We start from the raw sequence: 17,668 nt of genomic DNA, 5'->3' as shown, positions 1-17,668 counted from the left end.
GCTAGCATGTACAACTAGAGCTAGCATGTACAACTAGTGCTAGCATGTAAGTGCTGAGAGGATTCCTCCCACTGTGCACACAGACTCGCTGATCTGATGGAAGAAAACCAAGAGGAGCTAGCGACCATAGAAGCACTGGATTCCGGGGCTGTCTACACCCTGGCTCTGAAGACTCACATCGGAATGTCTGTGCAGACATTCAGATACTTCGCAGGCTGGTGTGACAAAATTCAGGTAGGCACACACGCTCCTCATCCCTAGAGGGAGGTGGTTTGTGGCAGTGCTGGCCTCTGGCTCTGTGACATCACTTCATTTCCCGTCCTCTGTGGGGGAGCAGTGTTGGATCCCCGTGCTGCAGAAAAGCAGGCAAACCCATTAGGAGCCTCCTTTAAGTATTTTTCTTTCTTGATCTGTGTGTATACATGTGTTCATGCGTGCAGTGTGCATGCGTGTGTGTGTGTGTGTGTGTGTGTGTGTGTGTGTGTGTGTTTGGTGGATGTTGGGTATCTCTTCCTCAATTGCTCTCCACCTATCTTTTGAGACAGGGTCTCTCACTGAACCTGGAGCTTGTGGATTCGGTTAGACTGTCTGATTCGAGATCTCCAGAAGTCTGCCTGTCCTGCCTCTCCAGTTCTGGGATTATAGACATGTGCCATTTCATGTTTTGTACGTAGGTGCTAGGGATCTGAACTCAGATCATCAAGCTGACAGCATGCACTTTCCCGAGCAGTCCTATCATAGTTCATTTGAGAAAGAAACAGCAATTCATTCTAACACAGGAATTTATTTCCTAGACGTTGAAAAGGAGAGAACAAAAAAGCATATTATCTGCGATTAAGGTTAGTAATTCAAGTTAATAAAATATCAACCTCTGTTTCCTTTAGGGCTCTACAATCCCAATCAACCAGGCCCGTCCAAATCACAACCTAACCTTCACCAAGAAGGAGCCACTTGGGTAAGAGGAGAACCTCTGGGTGACGTGGACGCTGTGCCAGCGTGGCAGAGGGCACTAAGGGCGTGGGCCTTCGAGCCTGGGGTGACGTGGACACTGTGCCAGTGAGGCGGGGGGCACTAAGAGTGTGAGCCTTCGAGCCTGGGGTGATGTGGACACTGTGCCAGTGAGGCGGGGGGGGGGCACTAAGGGCGTGGGCCTTCGAGCCTCTGAGTGGCGTGGACACTGCGCCAGCGTGGGGGGTTGCTAAGGGTGTGGAGCTTCGAGCCTCGGGATGACATAGACGCTATGTCAGCGTGGGGGGGCACTAAGGGCGTGGGCCGTCTCCCTGCAGCGCGTGCGCCATCATCATCCCCTGGAACTACCCACTGATGATGCTGGCCTGGAAGAGCGCAGCATGCCTGGCGGCGGGCAACACCCTGGTCCTCAAGCCGGCACAGGTGAGCCTCACCAGCGGGCAGAAGGCTCCGCTTGCTTGAAAACTTAACACAGACACACATATGTGAACAGCACACCTCCAAGCTTCCCACGGTTCACAGACAACGCTTCATAGGTTATTTGTAAATTCTCATTTTTAGAAATCGCAGGTTGGGGAGGAGCGTGTGCGTGCGTGGGCGCAGAGCTCAGGGGGAAGAGTCTGAGAAATTTGTTCTCTCCCTGTAAGATTTGGGAATCGAACTCGGGTCACAGGGTTTAGTGCCAAGGGCATTGTCCATACACCATCTTGCTGACCCCATTCACATCTAATTACCAAAAATCTCGCAAAGGGATGGAAGATGGGGGAAAGTACATAAGATTAACGTAGAAATTGGGCAGTTGTGTAAGGTCTGGGGTTGCACAAACTTCAACCCTGTTACGTAACTCAGTCATATTGGGCCACATGCACAGTCATCCAGTGAGACAAATGACGGAAGGGCCACAGGTTGAACACGCCTGAAATCATGTACACGTGTGGACAAGAAGGGAATGCTTAAGAACACGCCTCAGGCACTTCTCCGAGAAGCCCACTGATGTTGCAGTAGTTTCTGTATGTGTTAAGAACACCTCGTGTGACTCAGGCTAATCTTGAACTTCCCTGCACCTGAAGCTGGCCTGAAACCCAAAACATCTGGTCCTCCTGCCTCCACCACCCCAGGGCTATGATCACAGGCAGAGGCCATACCCAGCTTCGGGAGTGAGTATAAGTGTTATTCTACCCATGGTGGCTTCATTCCAGGGCATAATAACACACCGTGGATCAGTCCCCTCTTCAAAGACAGCGCTGTGGTAGACTAAACAACAGGCTGGTACAGTAGGCTTCTTGGCACTGCAGCAACTGCCGCTGGCTTCTCCAGGCGGCCCTGTCTAAGCCTCTCTGTGTAGCTAAGGAACCTGTCACAAGAAAGGGGAGCAGGTGCCCTTTCTCCACGTGGGCTGCGGTATTTGTCATGCAGGTTCCACGCCGGGTCTTTTGGCTACTTGTCCATTCTGTGAAGGTCGCTTAATTTAAAATAATAGTACAATCTGTGATTCCATGTAGCGAGGCCTGTTGACTGCACACAGGGCAACTTTCAGGGCAGAGGAACAACTGAGTGGGACAGTGGCACAGACACACAATCTAATGCAGGGACTATGGTGATCTCCCTCTCCTCCTCTGCCCTCCCACAGGGAGAGAGGGAGAGGGAGAGAGAGACAGATGGATGGAGGGAGGGCAGGTCCCCCTTGATTCTGCGTGTGCCTCATTCACAGGACACTGACACCCTCTGTGGTCCCGAACCCCACTTCCATTACACTGAACACTACTGTCCAGCCCTAAACGTGAGTCACAGATGGTTTACTGTGTATCTGCCGGTGGAAACAGAAGCTCAGATATTGTCCATACCTCCCTGGGATCTTCCGCCTACCCCACTGTTAGAGATCAAACGAGAAAAAGAAGCACTCGTTTGGTTAATCAGTGTTAGCCTAGAGAGAATAAAAGGATAGGGAGAACAAGAAAGAAACGCAGTGAAGACTTCATATTTGGGTGGCCAGGGTGAACGAGGAATTCTCTGGACTATTTTAGAAACTTTACCGTAAGTCTGAAGTTAAAAACAGAATAGAGAAATGTAAGATACAAAGAGAATGAGCTCCCAGGGGCAGGGAAATGGCTCACTGGGCGGGAGGACAAGCTTTGCCAACATGTACACCTGAGTCTGGATTCTCAGAGGCTGTGTGGTGAGCTGGACACTGATGAATGTGTCTGTAGCCCGTGCAGTGATGGGGAACACATGGATGCAGACAGATTGATTATAACCAGCTTGGCTGAAACGCCACGCTTCTGATTCAGTGACAGGCCGCGTCTCAGGGCAATAAGGTGGACGACAGCAACATCCAGCCCTGGTTTCTGTAAGTGTGCATACCCACACTCCTGTGCACGTACCTCAAGTGTGCACCACACCCACAAACGAGAAAATCAGGGCCCTGGTAAGGACAGGACAGGTCTGAGGAAGGCAATGACTGTCTTCACTTCCAGGTCACGCCCTTGACAGCCCTGAAGTTTGCAGAGCTGACAGTGAGAGCTGGGTTTCCAAAGGGGGTAATCAACATCGTGCCGGGCTCAGGTAAGTCTGCAGGGGACCAACGGGTACCTCAGGAAGCTGAATGCTGTTTCCCACTGCAGTCTTGGCCCGAATGAAACTGCGTTACAACTGAATACAGTTCACGAAGCGTAATACATTTATGGTGTAATGGAAATACAGAGTTGAAAGCTCATGTGTGTGGAGTGTGGGGAGGAATGGCATTGTAAAGCCGCCCTAAGGGGGCCATATTGACTTTGGAAGGTAACAATTGAGGCTTCTCCATCAATGGGCATCGCTGCATGGAGGACACTGATTGAATCCATTTGTAATTGACACAGAAAAATGTAACTGCGGGTTCGAATGTAAACTTAGAAACCTACTTGAGCAAACGCAAACCAACCCTCCCTGCAAGATCTGAGTCGTGTCTTCCCCTTAATGAATTCTGCAGGGGGAATCGCAGGACAGCGGCTGTCTCAGCACCCGGACATCCGCAAGCTTGGCTTCACCGGCTCCACGTCTGTGGGCAAACAGATCATGAGCAGGTACTGGCTTTCTGTGGGAAGAACACTCAATCAGGCTTTGACCTGACTTCCAACAGAGTGTGTTGGAACGAAGAAAAGGCCGGGGATAAGGCTCAGCTGGCAGATTGATTGCCGAGGTTGCACAACACCCTGGGTTTGATTCCTATGGCTGCAGAGAGAGGATGTGGTGGTCCACCCTGCAATGACAGCACTCTGGAGGTGGAGGTGGGGGGTCAGAAGGGAAAGGTTAGCTGGGGTGTGTGAGATGCTGTCTTAGGAAACAAAATAAGCAACAACAATAAAACTAGAATTAAGAGAAACCGTAACGAACGGAGAAACTGCCTTTATCACTGACAAATACTGAGATACACAAATGTAAGACAAAGCTCTCCACAGTTGAAACCAGGGCCATGGGCTGGAGACAGAGCTGCATGGTCAACGCCTTGCCTAGAGAATCCAAACAAACACAGCCAACATGAAGGTAGCAGATGGGGCAGGTCATAGACCCCAAACAAATTTCATTTCAAATGAAAATGATAAAAAAAACAGCAGCCACCGAGACAGGGAGAATTCTGTGGGCTATTTTTTTTTCCTTTCAATAATTCTATCCACTCAGCATAGGAGTGCTTAGGAAGGCTGGGAAGGCTTTCTCATGGGTGGTCTCCATCACCACTCAAAAAGCAAACCAACAAAAAGCTACATAATAAGGAGTGAAGTACCTGAACCATTGCTATCCCACCAGTGGCGGTCTCGCAGGCTGTCCAGAAGCGGATTGGCCTGCAGACCTTGATAAACGAAATCCTTAAAGGTGAATCTCCCTTATGTCATTATTTCATTATTTGACCACTGGCTTTCTCAAACATTACAGAACACCTCTGAAGTATGCAAACCATGGGAAAAAACCACGTGAACCTCCCACATTGACCGCCCAGCCGCCATATCGGGTTTCTTTTCTCTTCCCCTCTCCTCTCTGAGACACGGTTTCTCTGTGCAGCAGGGCTGGCCTTGCACTCGCCATCCTCCTGCCTCCACACTCTGAATGTGGGAGCTACAGGCACGCACTCCATGCCCTCATAAACGAGGTTCTTAATGTTTCTGACGCTCAATTGTATTTTGCATGTCAAGTACGAACATGGTTAGGAGAGAGAGACACAGACAGACAGAAGGACGGACGGACGGACGGACAGAATAACTGCTTGTTCCTATTTGTTCTCCTCTAGCTGCGCTGTGAGCAACCTGAAGAAAGTCTCCCTTGAGCTGGGCGGCAAATCCCCACTTATAATATTCAATGACTGTGAACTTGACAAGGCTGTAAGGATGGTAAGGGGGCCCAGACCAGGCAGAAGGCGCATAGATCTACCACATGCTTCCCCTCCTTTATGGGAGGACTTCAGACGGGATCTAGTTGAGCTACTCAGAAGCAAATGTCATCTTTGTGTTTATCCTAAGGATGCTTAATTGCTTTAAATGGCTTTTTATAATAGCTCCCTCCTGTCTGCTAGCACCTTGTCTCCTTCATCCCTCTTCTGGTCTAGAAACCAGGCTCTGGCTAAACTCTTTAAAGAAACTCAGCAAAGGGTTTGCCTCCATGCCTGACACCCAAGTTCCATCCGCAGACTCACAAAGTGGAAGAAAAAAACCACCTCCTGCAAGTTGACCTCTGACCTCCATACACATGTTAGAATATTTATGCACCTGCCTCCAAAACTTAACATGTAAAATATTTCTAAAATAAGGAGAAAAACAGTTAGCAGGGCTTGCCTTTGCCTGCAATGGAAGTCAGGGTTTGACTCCTAGCACGTCATAACCGGACATGGCGGTACTCATCTATAAACCCTGCACAGGATCATCTTAGGTGTATCCTCATTGTCACACATTTTAAATAAGTGCTCATGAGCTGCAACTGGGAAAAGTCAAAACAACGATCTCCCAGCAGTCGCTAAGAGTCACTAACATTCTACAGGACTGTCTCCAGTCTCTGTTACCGTGACGCTTGCATAAAAACAGGTGAGGCCAGGGCAGAGGGTTTAGTCAGTACAGCAAGTGCAAGGACCAGCATCTGGATTCGTAGCACCCACATAACATAGGGCAGCGTGCACCTGGAGTCCCGGCACTGGGAGAGGGGAGCATCCCTTGAGTTCACTAGCCAGTCAGTTCAGCTAAACAAGAGACTCTGACAAGAAAAAAATTAAAACATGGAGAGCAACTGAGAAACACATGTGGTGCTGACCTCATCTCCATGTGCACACACACATGAACGTGTTCTCACATGGAGTGCCGCCCTCTCTGTGTGATGGGATGACCGGCTGACCTGAGCAATACTAACGTGGCTTTCTCCTCTGTTGCTGAAGGGCATGGGTGCAGTGTTTTTCAACAAAGGAGAGAACTGCATTGCGGCAGGACGGCTCTTTGTGGAAGAGTCCATCCATGACGAATTCGTAACCAGAGTGGTAAGGCATCTTGGATCTGCTGAGGGTTGTACGCCAACAGTTCTCTGGAAAAGCACTTCTGGGGTTGTTCCTGAATTTCAGATGTGAGATAGCAATGGCAGTGTTGTGATAGTTAAGGTGGCCAGGGGTGCAGATGGTTCAGTGACTACTTAACACACACATGGCCTTGTGTTCCAATACATACACACACTTAATACACACATACATATACACACACTTAATACACACACATACATACACACACTTAATACACACATACATATACACACACACTTAATACACACATACATGCACACACACACTTAATACACACATACATACACATACACTTAATACACACACATACATACACATACTTAATACACACATACATATACACACACACTTAATACACATACACACACAATACACATACACAGACACACTTAATACACACATACATGAACATGCATACATACACACACACACAAACACACCGTGCACTGGCACATACCTGTAATCCCAGTGCTGGACAGGCAGTAGACACAAACAGAGGCCAGGGACTGACTGACCAAACACCATAGACTGACCAGCAGGCTTCGGGCAAAGGAGAAACTCAGCCTCAAAACACAGGTGGAGAACACCTGGGGGAAAACAGCCATGTTGTTCTCTGGCCTCCACCTGTGTGCTCACTCACACACATTCACCTGCACAAATACAGACACATAAACACACACACAAAAGCAGAGGCACCCTTTCCTCACAGAGAGCATGACAGTTTTTCAGAGGCAGGTCGTGGGGAATCAGCAGGCGGTAGTCACTGACTCCTCAGGCTTACAGAGTAATTTACTTTGTGTTTCAATAGAATCCAGTCCGCAGTATAGACATAAAGAGGCTCATAGGATCTGACACATGAGACATTTCCAAAGCAGAGACCAGAAATGTCAAGCACTTGCTGTATTGGTCCAGTACAGGCCTGTTTTTCAAATGGGCAATTTTCGCATTCATTTATCGTGTTTCCTTTTTTAAGACTTGGATGAGCAGGCTTTCACTGTGCAACTTGCGTAACTGGAAGCTTGCTAGGTAGACCAGGCTGCCCTCAAACTCAAGAAATCTTCCTGCTTCTGAGTCCAAAATGCTGGGATTAAAGACACGCACCACCACAACTAGATGAGATTTATTTGTAACTGTGTGTGCGTGCGCATGCGTGCACCCTGTAGGTCAGAGGTGGTTGTGAACACCTGATGTAAATACTAAAAACCAAACAGGTCTTTTGAAAAAAACAATATGCATTGCTATCCTCTGATCCATCTCTCCAGCCCCTCAACAGCTAAGTGCTGAGCACCCAGCGATGTCAATTGCTGGGCACTGACAATACAGAACAGGCAGGCAGCCAGGGTCACCATCTTCTGGGCGTTGGCAATACAGAACAGGCAGGCAGCCAGGGTCACCATCATGCAGAGTATCTCTCCAGTACAGGGTTTGCAAGACACCAAGAGATCAGTAGCAGATCTATATTCGAACTGACGGGGTCACGGGGGCTTCCGTCCTTTCTCCTCATTGAGCTGGCGTTACAGCCAGAAAACGACACAGAGGACGGACGACCAGGATGAGAAGCAGCACACACAGGTGTGCCAGGGAGGAGCAGTGTGACACTTCTCACCAGAACATTCCATCCTGGTTACGGGTCGGGTCGGCCCTGGTTACACAGGGGATTCTAAGACAGCCAGGCCTACATGGGGTCTGTCTCAAAAAAACAAAACAGAAAAAACAAAGCAAAAAAAAACAAAAAAAACCCCAAAACAACAACAAAAAAAATTCCAGCAATTCTTCCAACCTGGCAATCTCATGAGAATCTCACAAGAGTGCTCTACCACACTTAAAGAAGAAAAAACACTAGAAATTCTTTTACCATCAAGAGTCTAAGACGTGAATGAAAACTCCAGAATGTCACTTTGCTCTTCATGGGTTAACCTTCAGGACTTGGATACACAGCACCGGGCGTGTATTGTGAGAACATAGTACTTGGGGACTTGACCTTTAAAGTCACAGTGAAGAGTCACACAATGTGTGTGAGAAGACAAACCCATTTAACCCCTTCGGGGCCTCGGTTTCTCCTTCTGTAACATGGAGACATTGAAGGCTTGCTTCCAGTGCAGCTGGAAAAGAGCCAACCACACATCTGTCAACCGCTCATGACACCATGACACAAATATACACATAGAACACGTTACTGATAACACTGCTACTACTAATGGCGACGGTGTTTTGTGGATAAAATACAGGTGGAAGAGATTAAAAAGATGAAGATTGGTGATCCGCTGGACAGATCTACAGACCACGGGCCCCAAAACCACAAAGCCCATCTAGAAAAGCTGCTGCAGTACTGTGAAACTGGGGTGAAGGAAGGTGCCACCCTGGTATACGGAGGACGACGGGTGCAGCGGTCAGGTAAGAACATCTCTGGGGAAGTGCCTGGTGCCTGCCCCACACCCAAAAGCCAAAATGGATGGTAATGACCTATGCTTCAGTGCCTCCCCTGTAGAAGAGTGGTGTGTCTATGTGTGTGCGCGCACACACATGCACACACTGCACATACACACATATAAGCACACATGCACACAGGTGTGGCATAGTGTGTGTATGTGTGTGTATGTGCAGTGTGTGTATATGTGTAGTGTGTGTACGTGTGTTTGTGCACATGGGTGCATATCTGTGTAGCTGCAGTGTGCATGTGTGCTTATATGTGTGCATGTGCAGTGTGCATGTGTGTGCGCGCACACATGTGTGTGCGTGTATGCTTATGGATACAGGTGAGGCATAGTGTGTGTATGTATGTGTGTGTATGTGCAGTGTGTGTATATGTGGTGTGTGTGTGTGTGTGTGCACATCCATGTGGGGGTGTGTATGTGCCTATATGGGTGAATATGTATATGTGCAGCGTATATATTTACATGTGTGTGTGTACATGTTTGTGCACATGGGTGCATATGCATGTAGGTGCAGTGTGTGCATGCAGGTTTCACCTGCTGTCAAGACGGGGCTTGATATGCTGATCATCAAAACCAGACAAGTACTGTTTGGACGGTTACTGTACACAGGCTCTTTATTTTAAATAATGGCGAAAGCAAGGAAAATCAAAGGATTTATCCTGTGTTCCCTGGATGAGCTGAGTTTCCAGAAGCCTGAACAGGTGGTACAGGGACATTTCCAGAAAAGAACTGATGTAAATCAAAAGAATAAAAAAAGCTGGGTGGTGGTGGCGCACGCCTTTAATCCTAGCACTAGGCAGGAAGAGGCAGACAGATCTCTGAGTTATAGGCCAGCCTGGTCAACAGAGTGAGTTCTAGGACAGTCAGGGCTACCTAGAAAAAACCTCGTCTTGGGAGAAGGAAAAAAAAAAGACAGAGTAGAAAAATCACTGCTCTGCATTTCTCTAGACAAAAATCACTGATTGAGGGAGAAAATGGTGGTCCATGGAGACTGGAGTCCTTAGACCAAGGAACTGGGAGCTGGAGAGGGATAAGGCATCTACATCACTGCTGCTCTTGCAGGAGACCTGGGTTGATTCCCAGCACCTACATGGGAGCTCACAGCTGTAACTCCAGTTCCGGAGGACTTCTGGTCTCCGTGGGCACCGAGCAAGAGCACAGTGTGCATGCATGCAGGCGAACACATCATTTTTTTTAAAAAAACTTACTGTTTTTATTTTATATGTGTGTTGAACCTGTATGTGGGTCTCTGTATCACATGCTTGCTTGGTTATGTGTATGTGTGTTGAGCCTGTATTGGGCCCATATATCACATGCTCACTTGGTTATGTGTATGTGTGTTGAGCCTGTATGTGAGCCCGTATATCACATGCTCGCTTGGTTATGTGTATGTGTGTTGAGCCTGTATGTGGACCTGTGTATCACAGGCTTGGTTATGTGTACATGTGTTGATCCTGTATGTGGGTCTGTGTATCACATGCTTGCTTGGGGTCTGTGACAGTCAAGAGAGGGTCTCGATCTCCAGGGAATGCAGTTCCAGGTGCCTGTGAGTTGCCACGTGGGGCTGGGAATCAAACCCGGGTCTTCTGGAAGAGCAAGTGCTCTTCACCACTGAGCCATCTCACCAGGCCACAGTTACTTTTTTTAAAGGAATATACGATATAGAAAAACAAATGTCACCTAAAAAAGCAATGGCAAATTAAAAATTAAAAATTCTAAGATATTCAACAGTACAGCCAGGTAGGGCGGCATACACCTTAACTCCAGCACTTGAGAACCTGAGGCAGGATGGAGGTTCAAGACACGTCAGTGGGGAAAAACAACAACTCAAATATATATATAGTGCTGAACTATAAATATATATTAAATACATACGCTACTTTTTACATCCTTGAGCTTTCCACAATAGTCATGTAAAAAATGATCATCCAGGAAGGCCCCTGCTACACAGAAGATGGTTCTCTTCTTCTTTAGATCAGCCTAGGGTGGGGGCTGGACTACCTCAGTAAACTGGGGATGAAAATGACCTTGCCTGCGGCTGATGCGTCTATTCTTCCTCCCAGGCTTCTTCATGGAACCAACTGTGTTCACAGACGTCGAGGACCACATGTACCTCGCCAAAGAGGAATCCTTCGGGCCTATCATGGTCATTTCTAAGTTTCCAAATGGGTGTGTTCCCTACGCACACTGTGTAACAGGGGTTTCAGCGAGATGACTCCTCTGCCTGGTGCTGTCCCTAGAGCATGCAATCAATGGACGTGCAAATCTCCACCCTAAGAGTAAACCAACGGGTTAATAAGTTAGAAACACCTGGGGGCTGGGAGATAGCTCACTGGATGAAGGGCTTCCTGGGCAAAGGGGAGGGCCGGAGTGCAGATCCTAGCACCCACTTACGAGGGAGGTGTGGCACCATGGCAGATGCAAACTCAGAACTGAGCAGAGAGAGGAACGTCATCCCACAAGCCAATCCAGCCTGACTGGTGAGCTACAGGTTTAACGAGAGACCCTGTCTCAAAAGCTAAGGAGACAGAGTAGCTGCGTTTGGGGAAGGAAGGACAGCTTTGGGGCTGGACAGTTCTGAAGAGGAGTGAACACAAGAAAAAAGGCTCCGAAAACTGGCAGAGGAAGCACACACATGATCCCTGCAGACTAAAAAAGATGATGCTGGTGAAATGGGAAGAGATACTCCCTGACCTGTGTGGAGAGGGGAATACTCTCCCTACACATTTAATGGTGTTTTCTGCTTCTGGAAACATCTCACAGGGACATCGATGGAGTTCTGCGCCGAGCAAATAACACCGAATATGGTTTGGCCTCTGGGGTTTTCACCAGAGACATCAATAAGGCCATGTACGTGAGTGACAAGCTAGAGGCGGGAACGGTTTTCATCAACACCTACAACAAGACAGACGTGGCCGCCCCTTTCGGCGGAGTAAAGCAGTCTGGCTTTGGGAAGGACTTAGGTGAGTGTGGCTTATTTTGCTCCTGGACATTCACACTGCACCACACAGAAACATTATTTCCAGGCCACTGCACTCCCTTATTATCTTAAAGGGGATCTCCTACACAGCAGTTTACAAAGGACACTGGAATTCTAAAAACCATTAAGTACATTGTAAGACAACCACAACTGTTTATTTCGGTGCATGGGTACGTGTGTCGTCGCACGTGTGCTAGGAGGAAAACTGTCCATGTTGGTTCTCTCCTTTAAGCCCATGGATCCTGGAGATTTAACACAGGCCATGGGGCTTGCTTGAGAAGGGCCTTTCCCTACTCAGAAATCTCTTGGGTCAACTGTTTTAGCTAAAACATGTTTTTAAATCTGACTTTTAGTATGAAGTTGGTTTTCTGGAACTCAGTGGAAACAAGACGACAGTCTGGGGGGCTCAAAATAGCTCTGGGATTGGTCCTCTCTGTGAGTCTTGTAGAGTCACAGAGATAAGCAGGGTCTCCTGGGCACGTAGGGCTTCTAGGAACAGAGAACACACGATGCTGGACTCGTTTCACAGTGAGCGGTTATCCTGCCATCTCTCAAGCCACAGCTCACTCTGGATGCTGAGGTTGTGCTGGGCCCTCGTGCAAGACTTTACCTGATGAGCACAATTGAGGAAACCCAGCAAGAAGCTGCTAGGATGCCATTGTTCCGATCAGGGGAACCAGGCCCAGAACAGGGGGATGGATGGGGTGCCCAGTTCCACACAGACAGGCGCAGACAGAGAAGTAAAAGTCAGCCAGTCCGCCTGCAGATCTCACCTCCTACTCTGCAGTCCTCCATTGCTTAAAAATATCAAGTGTAAAAATACACCTTAGGGAGAGCATGGTATGGTGGTTCATGCCTACAATCCAGCACTTAGGAGCACAGGAGACAGGAGGACCAGTTGAAGAGCATCCTTGGCCAAATAGCAAATTTGAAAGCAGCCTACGCTATATGAATCTCAATACACTCTGAAATAAAAACTCGAATTGCTGAAACTTCCCTGCTAATTTAGCTCATTTAAGGCATTAGATTCTGTTTCCTAGAGATTTTTGACAATGTCTTTATAGGAATAAAAAGTGGTTTGGGTCTAAGACACAGTTGCAGGTTTTCTTGGAAACTTTTTGTTACAGAAGAAGCCAATTCTGTTTGTTCTCTGACAGTGTAACCTACAGCTAAAGGCTTGTTTGACTATAAAACAAAACAAAATTCCTCATGGTACCAACACGACTGAAGGCTCCTTGGCTCAGCGTAGTCTCAATCTCAGCAATCGTGGGTTATAGTTACCTAGGGGCTGTAAAATATCTGATCTGATTGCTCTGGAGAAGGCTGGGAACAAGTTTGCTCTAATGAGGGGACAAGTTTGACAGCTCTCTCCAACAAGCAAAGGAAGCTGCACTTTCATTCCCGTCTCAGTGACTGCCCCCAAGCTTCCGTCCCTGTACTCAACTCTGCTTCATTTAATGCAACTGAACAGACAGCACCCTGGTCGCAGGACCGCAAAACGAAGAAACAGTTCATAAAGCAGGAAACAGGAGGAAGGTTAGGGCTGAAGCTCTCCAACCAACGCGCCAATCCCTCAAGGGCCTGGTAGGCTACTCTAGCCCTCACTACTCCTAACAGTCTATGATCTGCTAGCATCCACACTGTGAGGACTGTTAGCGATGCCTAATGTCAGGGTCTTCCCCTAACTTACTTCATGGCTCATCAAACCTGAGGAGCACAGGTCTAGGCCACAAGTCCTTACCCATCCTTGTGTGTGTTCTACTGCCTAATCTTCTCTTCCCCCAGGTGAGGAAGCCCTGAATGAATACCTCAAAACCAAAACAGTGACACTGGAGTATTAGAGCAACACCAGCATCAGGAGGCCGTTGACCAACGGTCGCTGATGAACAAGGAACGATCTGGGAGCCACAAAAATATACAGAAGGACCAAAAAGACCAAAAAAAGAAGATTGCGCCACTTGTGCGGCCATTTGCCTGAGTTTTGGGCCTCTTGGGGAGCATTTGCAAAAGGACCTCAGTAAATTCCAGTACACATCTTTATCACTGAATGTCTTACCTCCGTCAGGTATTAACAACGTTGGTTACTGTTTGTATTTCTAAAGTGTGGGAGTCTGCTGTCTCTCGGGAAGAACTATTCACTTCAAGGCCTTCCTTCCTCACTCAGCTATAATATACAGGACTTCTAGATCTCTAACCCCTGAGCCATACATACGGGATACCGACAATTACTTCTTTACTTTTGCTATCAAAGAACAGGCTATCCCCATAGAATGTGATGGCTGTCCTTTTCATTCCCAGAGTAAAGCGATCTTGGTGCCTTTCACTATTCTGTTGCCCATCATGACGTGACAGATGAGCACCCAGGAACACTTCCTCCAGAACTACCAGCCTGGAACAAAGTTAAGTTCTGAGGACACCAAAATTACTGACATGGTCTTTGGTCCTATAATTTAAACCCGAGTAAACACCTTTCTAGGCAAATTTTGGGAGGTAAACAGCGTGAGACAGCCAATCTTAGTCGTAATACACTGCCTTACTGTCTGGCTTGGAAAAAAATGACCCACCTTCTCTGAGCTTTCTATGTCTTCCTTGTAAAGAGGGGATCGCAGTGCCTTCTCACAGCCCTGCCTACAAGGACTCCGTGCAATAAGCAACGCCCCAGCACGGTGCTTCACGGGAAATACGCCATTGAAGTCTTTCTTTCTGTCACTATTTTAGAAGTAGTAAGTTAACTGGCTGCATGAGGGAACTTCTTAGAAGGCTCTCTAATCAGTGAAGCTAACTGGTGGGTAAATGAACTACCTACACTTGTCAGTCATCAGTGCTTGGGCTCCTCTTCCTGCCCATTCGCCTCACCAATGGCATGCGACAGTACATGCCACATACAGTACAACACGTCACATACAGCACAATGTGACAACTGTCGTGCCGTGAAAAACGGTGCTCGTTTGCAATAGTTCACGTCTGTAACGCCAGACTCAGGAGGCCAGGACAGGATGACCGCTGTCATTTGAGGTCGTCTGGACTATGCAGAAAGCTCGAGGCCAGTCTGGGTATCAAAAACAGGAACAAAAGCCAGACTTTAAAATGGCACCAGGGAAAGCATCGCCCTCTCCATGGCTTTCCTCCTAGCTGCCTACTCACCCCTCACGGGACACTGTTGCGTCCCACTCTCTTACCTGCTGGCTCTGCTGCTCGCTGGCTGTGGGGTGTCAGGCAGGTTGGCGACCTAAAGTCTCTATGGCTTCATTTGGTGTATCAAAGACGGTGATGAACGAACGCCATGACTTATTTGGATAGTGATGGCCTGCGTTTGCCCAGCATCTGCATGACATCATTTAAGAGCTGGCCGCTGCTCCTGTGTGGTGCTCACGTTGTATCCCACTGTGACACGGGTTAAACTACTGCTTCTGACATGTAACCAGATGAAGGAGAATTCCTGGTCACAGAAGGTGGCCACATCAGTTAGCTTCACTTACATCTTCCTTTTGAAGTGCAACTTCAGTGAACACTCCTTCTCCGGCGTGGCAGACGCTCCTGAGAAGTGCTCGCTCCTTAAAAGACTATACAGGGGTGTGTACGAATAACACGAGAGGCAGAAAACGTTCCCAAGGAAAGACCCTAGCTTGACCAACGCAGCAAATACTGCCTTCCATTACACTACATTCCATTATAACAGTTAACCCATCCAATCTTGCCAGATGGTGGATGAAGGTGAACGAAGCTGTTCTTTACCTGCGCCCACACACGACATCATCTTACAGAATATTGTGTCTCTGCTTCCTCCTACATGTGGTCTTTTTCAAAGTCTGTCAGCCTTGAATCTCTCCTCAGAACCTAAAGGTTTGTTTAAAATAAAACTCAGTGTATTTACTACATCCTATTCATCTCAGTCCTCTGACTTCTGTTGACTTCTCTATGTTCTGTCTGTCCTGGATGCTCTGATGTTCCTGACACACCAAATCTGCCCACCTCGGGGCTGCTGAAGACATTGCTTCCTTATGCTACCACGGTGATGATAGTAGTTTTTTTTATTATTTGTTTATTTATTATGCATACAATATTCTGTCTGTGTGTATGCTTGAAGGCCAGAAGAGGGCACCAGACCTCATTACAGATGGTTGTGAGCCACCATTTGCTGGGAATTGAACTCAGGACCTTTGGAAGAGCAGGCAGTGCTCTTAACCGCTGAGCCATCTCTCCAGCCCCAATGGTATTAGTTTTTGTTGGGGGGTGAGCACATGGCCCTCGACGTGTAAATATCCTCTTAGAGCTGACTTTGACTTACCAGGTTGCTTCAATGAACGTGGAGCTGGGAAGAAAAGCAATTGAAAAGTTAGGCCTACAGCAGCACACCTCTGCCTCCTGCAGAACTCTTCTGGCTGGCCCTAGCTCCCTGCTGCCTCAGACTGAGGTTTGGACAAGAAATCGTGTTCAATGACACCTCTTACCACTCTGTCATCCTGTGCTTCCCTCTGTGTTCTTTCTAAAGCGCTCGGCACAACCCGGTCTGTACCAACCAGCGCAGTGCAGACAACCTCCGAGAACAAGTGCCGGCTTTGTTCAGTGCTGTATCTCCTGTGCCTAAGATGTGGGAGAGCTCAAGAAACATTTGCTTTCCAGCTGAGGGGTCAGGTGACCTGCCTAAAACACACAGCTATTGAGTATTTGTGCAGTGACCTCATGGTCTTAACCACGGTATTTTTACTCCCAATGCCTGCGATAGGGCATGGAGACTGGAGAGAGGAATACAAATATTGACCTCACAAACTAAAAACAAACAAAAAACCAGCAACGAGGGTATTATCTGCGAGAGCTTTTCAGAAGTGGTTAGGACGAGGGGGGGAATAAGCCGAACGTGCCGCGGGAGACGGGGGAAGCCAAGGGTTCACGGAGCAGTGAAAGGCAGGTGAGAATGGCTCGTGGGAAGGGCACTCGCGAATACACTCTAAAAATTCACTTTCGTATCAAATGATGTTTTTTAGAAAAGACACATTTTTCTTCCCAATCAGATTCCAAAAACACAAAAGGAGTTAAGAGCGACTGAGAAGTTAGATAAGGTGGCTCCTGCCTTTAATCCCAGCCAGTTAGGAGGCAGGGGTAGGCCTGGGCTAGTAGGGGGTGCAAGGTCAGCCAAGACTACACAGTGGGACCCTGCCTCAAAGACAAAGAAAATAAAAAAAAGGGGGGGGGAATAGTGATTGTGAGGGATTTTCATCCTGACATAAATACTCCAGTGAACCTTCAATAGTATATAATCATGTAAAAACCACATGAAGCTCATCCAGCATCAGTTCCTTTTCACAGAAATGAACACGCATCTGAGACTGCCGTGTTCACTGATCCACTGGTCAATTGATTACTGACGAATTTGATACTGGTCAAATGGTTAACTGATCACGTCCATTTTCAATGAGCGAGGCCATAGTCACTCATGTCAATAAACACGTCTTTGTACGGTTTGGTGACTGTAATCCAAGGTGTCCACTCATTGTAAAATTGCTTGTGTGATGGATGTCACAACAAATCCTAAAAAGAGTAATTTGGTTTGGGGGCCAATGATAGGGCTCTACAAACAAAAGCTCTTGGTGTCAAGCTTAACATCCTAAGTTCGAGCCCTGGAGTGCACATGACTGAGAAAGAGAACTGACTCCTACATGTTGACCTTCCTTTGACCTCTGCCCTGCACTTTGTATCTATACGCACAATGAAGAAATAATATTTTTTGTTTTGTTTTGTGTTTTGTTTATCGAGAAG

At 47.6% G+C, this 17,668-nt stretch overlaps 1 protein-coding gene across 1 annotated transcript in view; it reads left to right on the top strand.

The window, feature by feature from the left end:
- Positions 1-15,787, top strand: part of Aldh1l2 (aldehyde dehydrogenase 1 family member L2) — a 40,291-nt gene extending 24,504 nt beyond the window's left edge. Inside the window, exons 13-23 of the mRNA XM_005358236.3 lie at positions 84-234; positions 885-955; positions 1,287-1,392; positions 3,444-3,531; positions 3,938-4,031; positions 5,231-5,330; positions 6,362-6,460; positions 8,725-8,890; positions 10,995-11,100; positions 11,695-11,894; positions 13,697-15,787. Coding sequence (XP_005358293.1) covers positions 84-234; positions 885-955; positions 1,287-1,392; positions 3,444-3,531; positions 3,938-4,031; positions 5,231-5,330; positions 6,362-6,460; positions 8,725-8,890; positions 10,995-11,100; positions 11,695-11,894; positions 13,697-13,752 — 1,237 coding nt within the window. The 3' untranslated portion in view covers positions 13,753-15,787. The remainder of the gene's footprint in view (positions 1-83; positions 235-884; positions 956-1,286; positions 1,393-3,443; positions 3,532-3,937; positions 4,032-5,230; positions 5,331-6,361; positions 6,461-8,724; positions 8,891-10,994; positions 11,101-11,694; positions 11,895-13,696) is intronic.
- The last annotated feature ends 1,881 nt before the right edge of the window (positions 15,788-17,668 follow it).

Source organism: Microtus ochrogaster, chromosome 24 (assembly GCF_000317375.1).
Source record: "Microtus ochrogaster isolate Prairie Vole_2 chromosome 24, MicOch1.0, whole genome shotgun sequence".
NCBI lineage: Eukaryota > Metazoa > Chordata > Mammalia > Rodentia > Cricetidae > Microtus > Microtus ochrogaster.
This window is presented reverse-complemented; position numbering and strand designations above follow the sequence as displayed.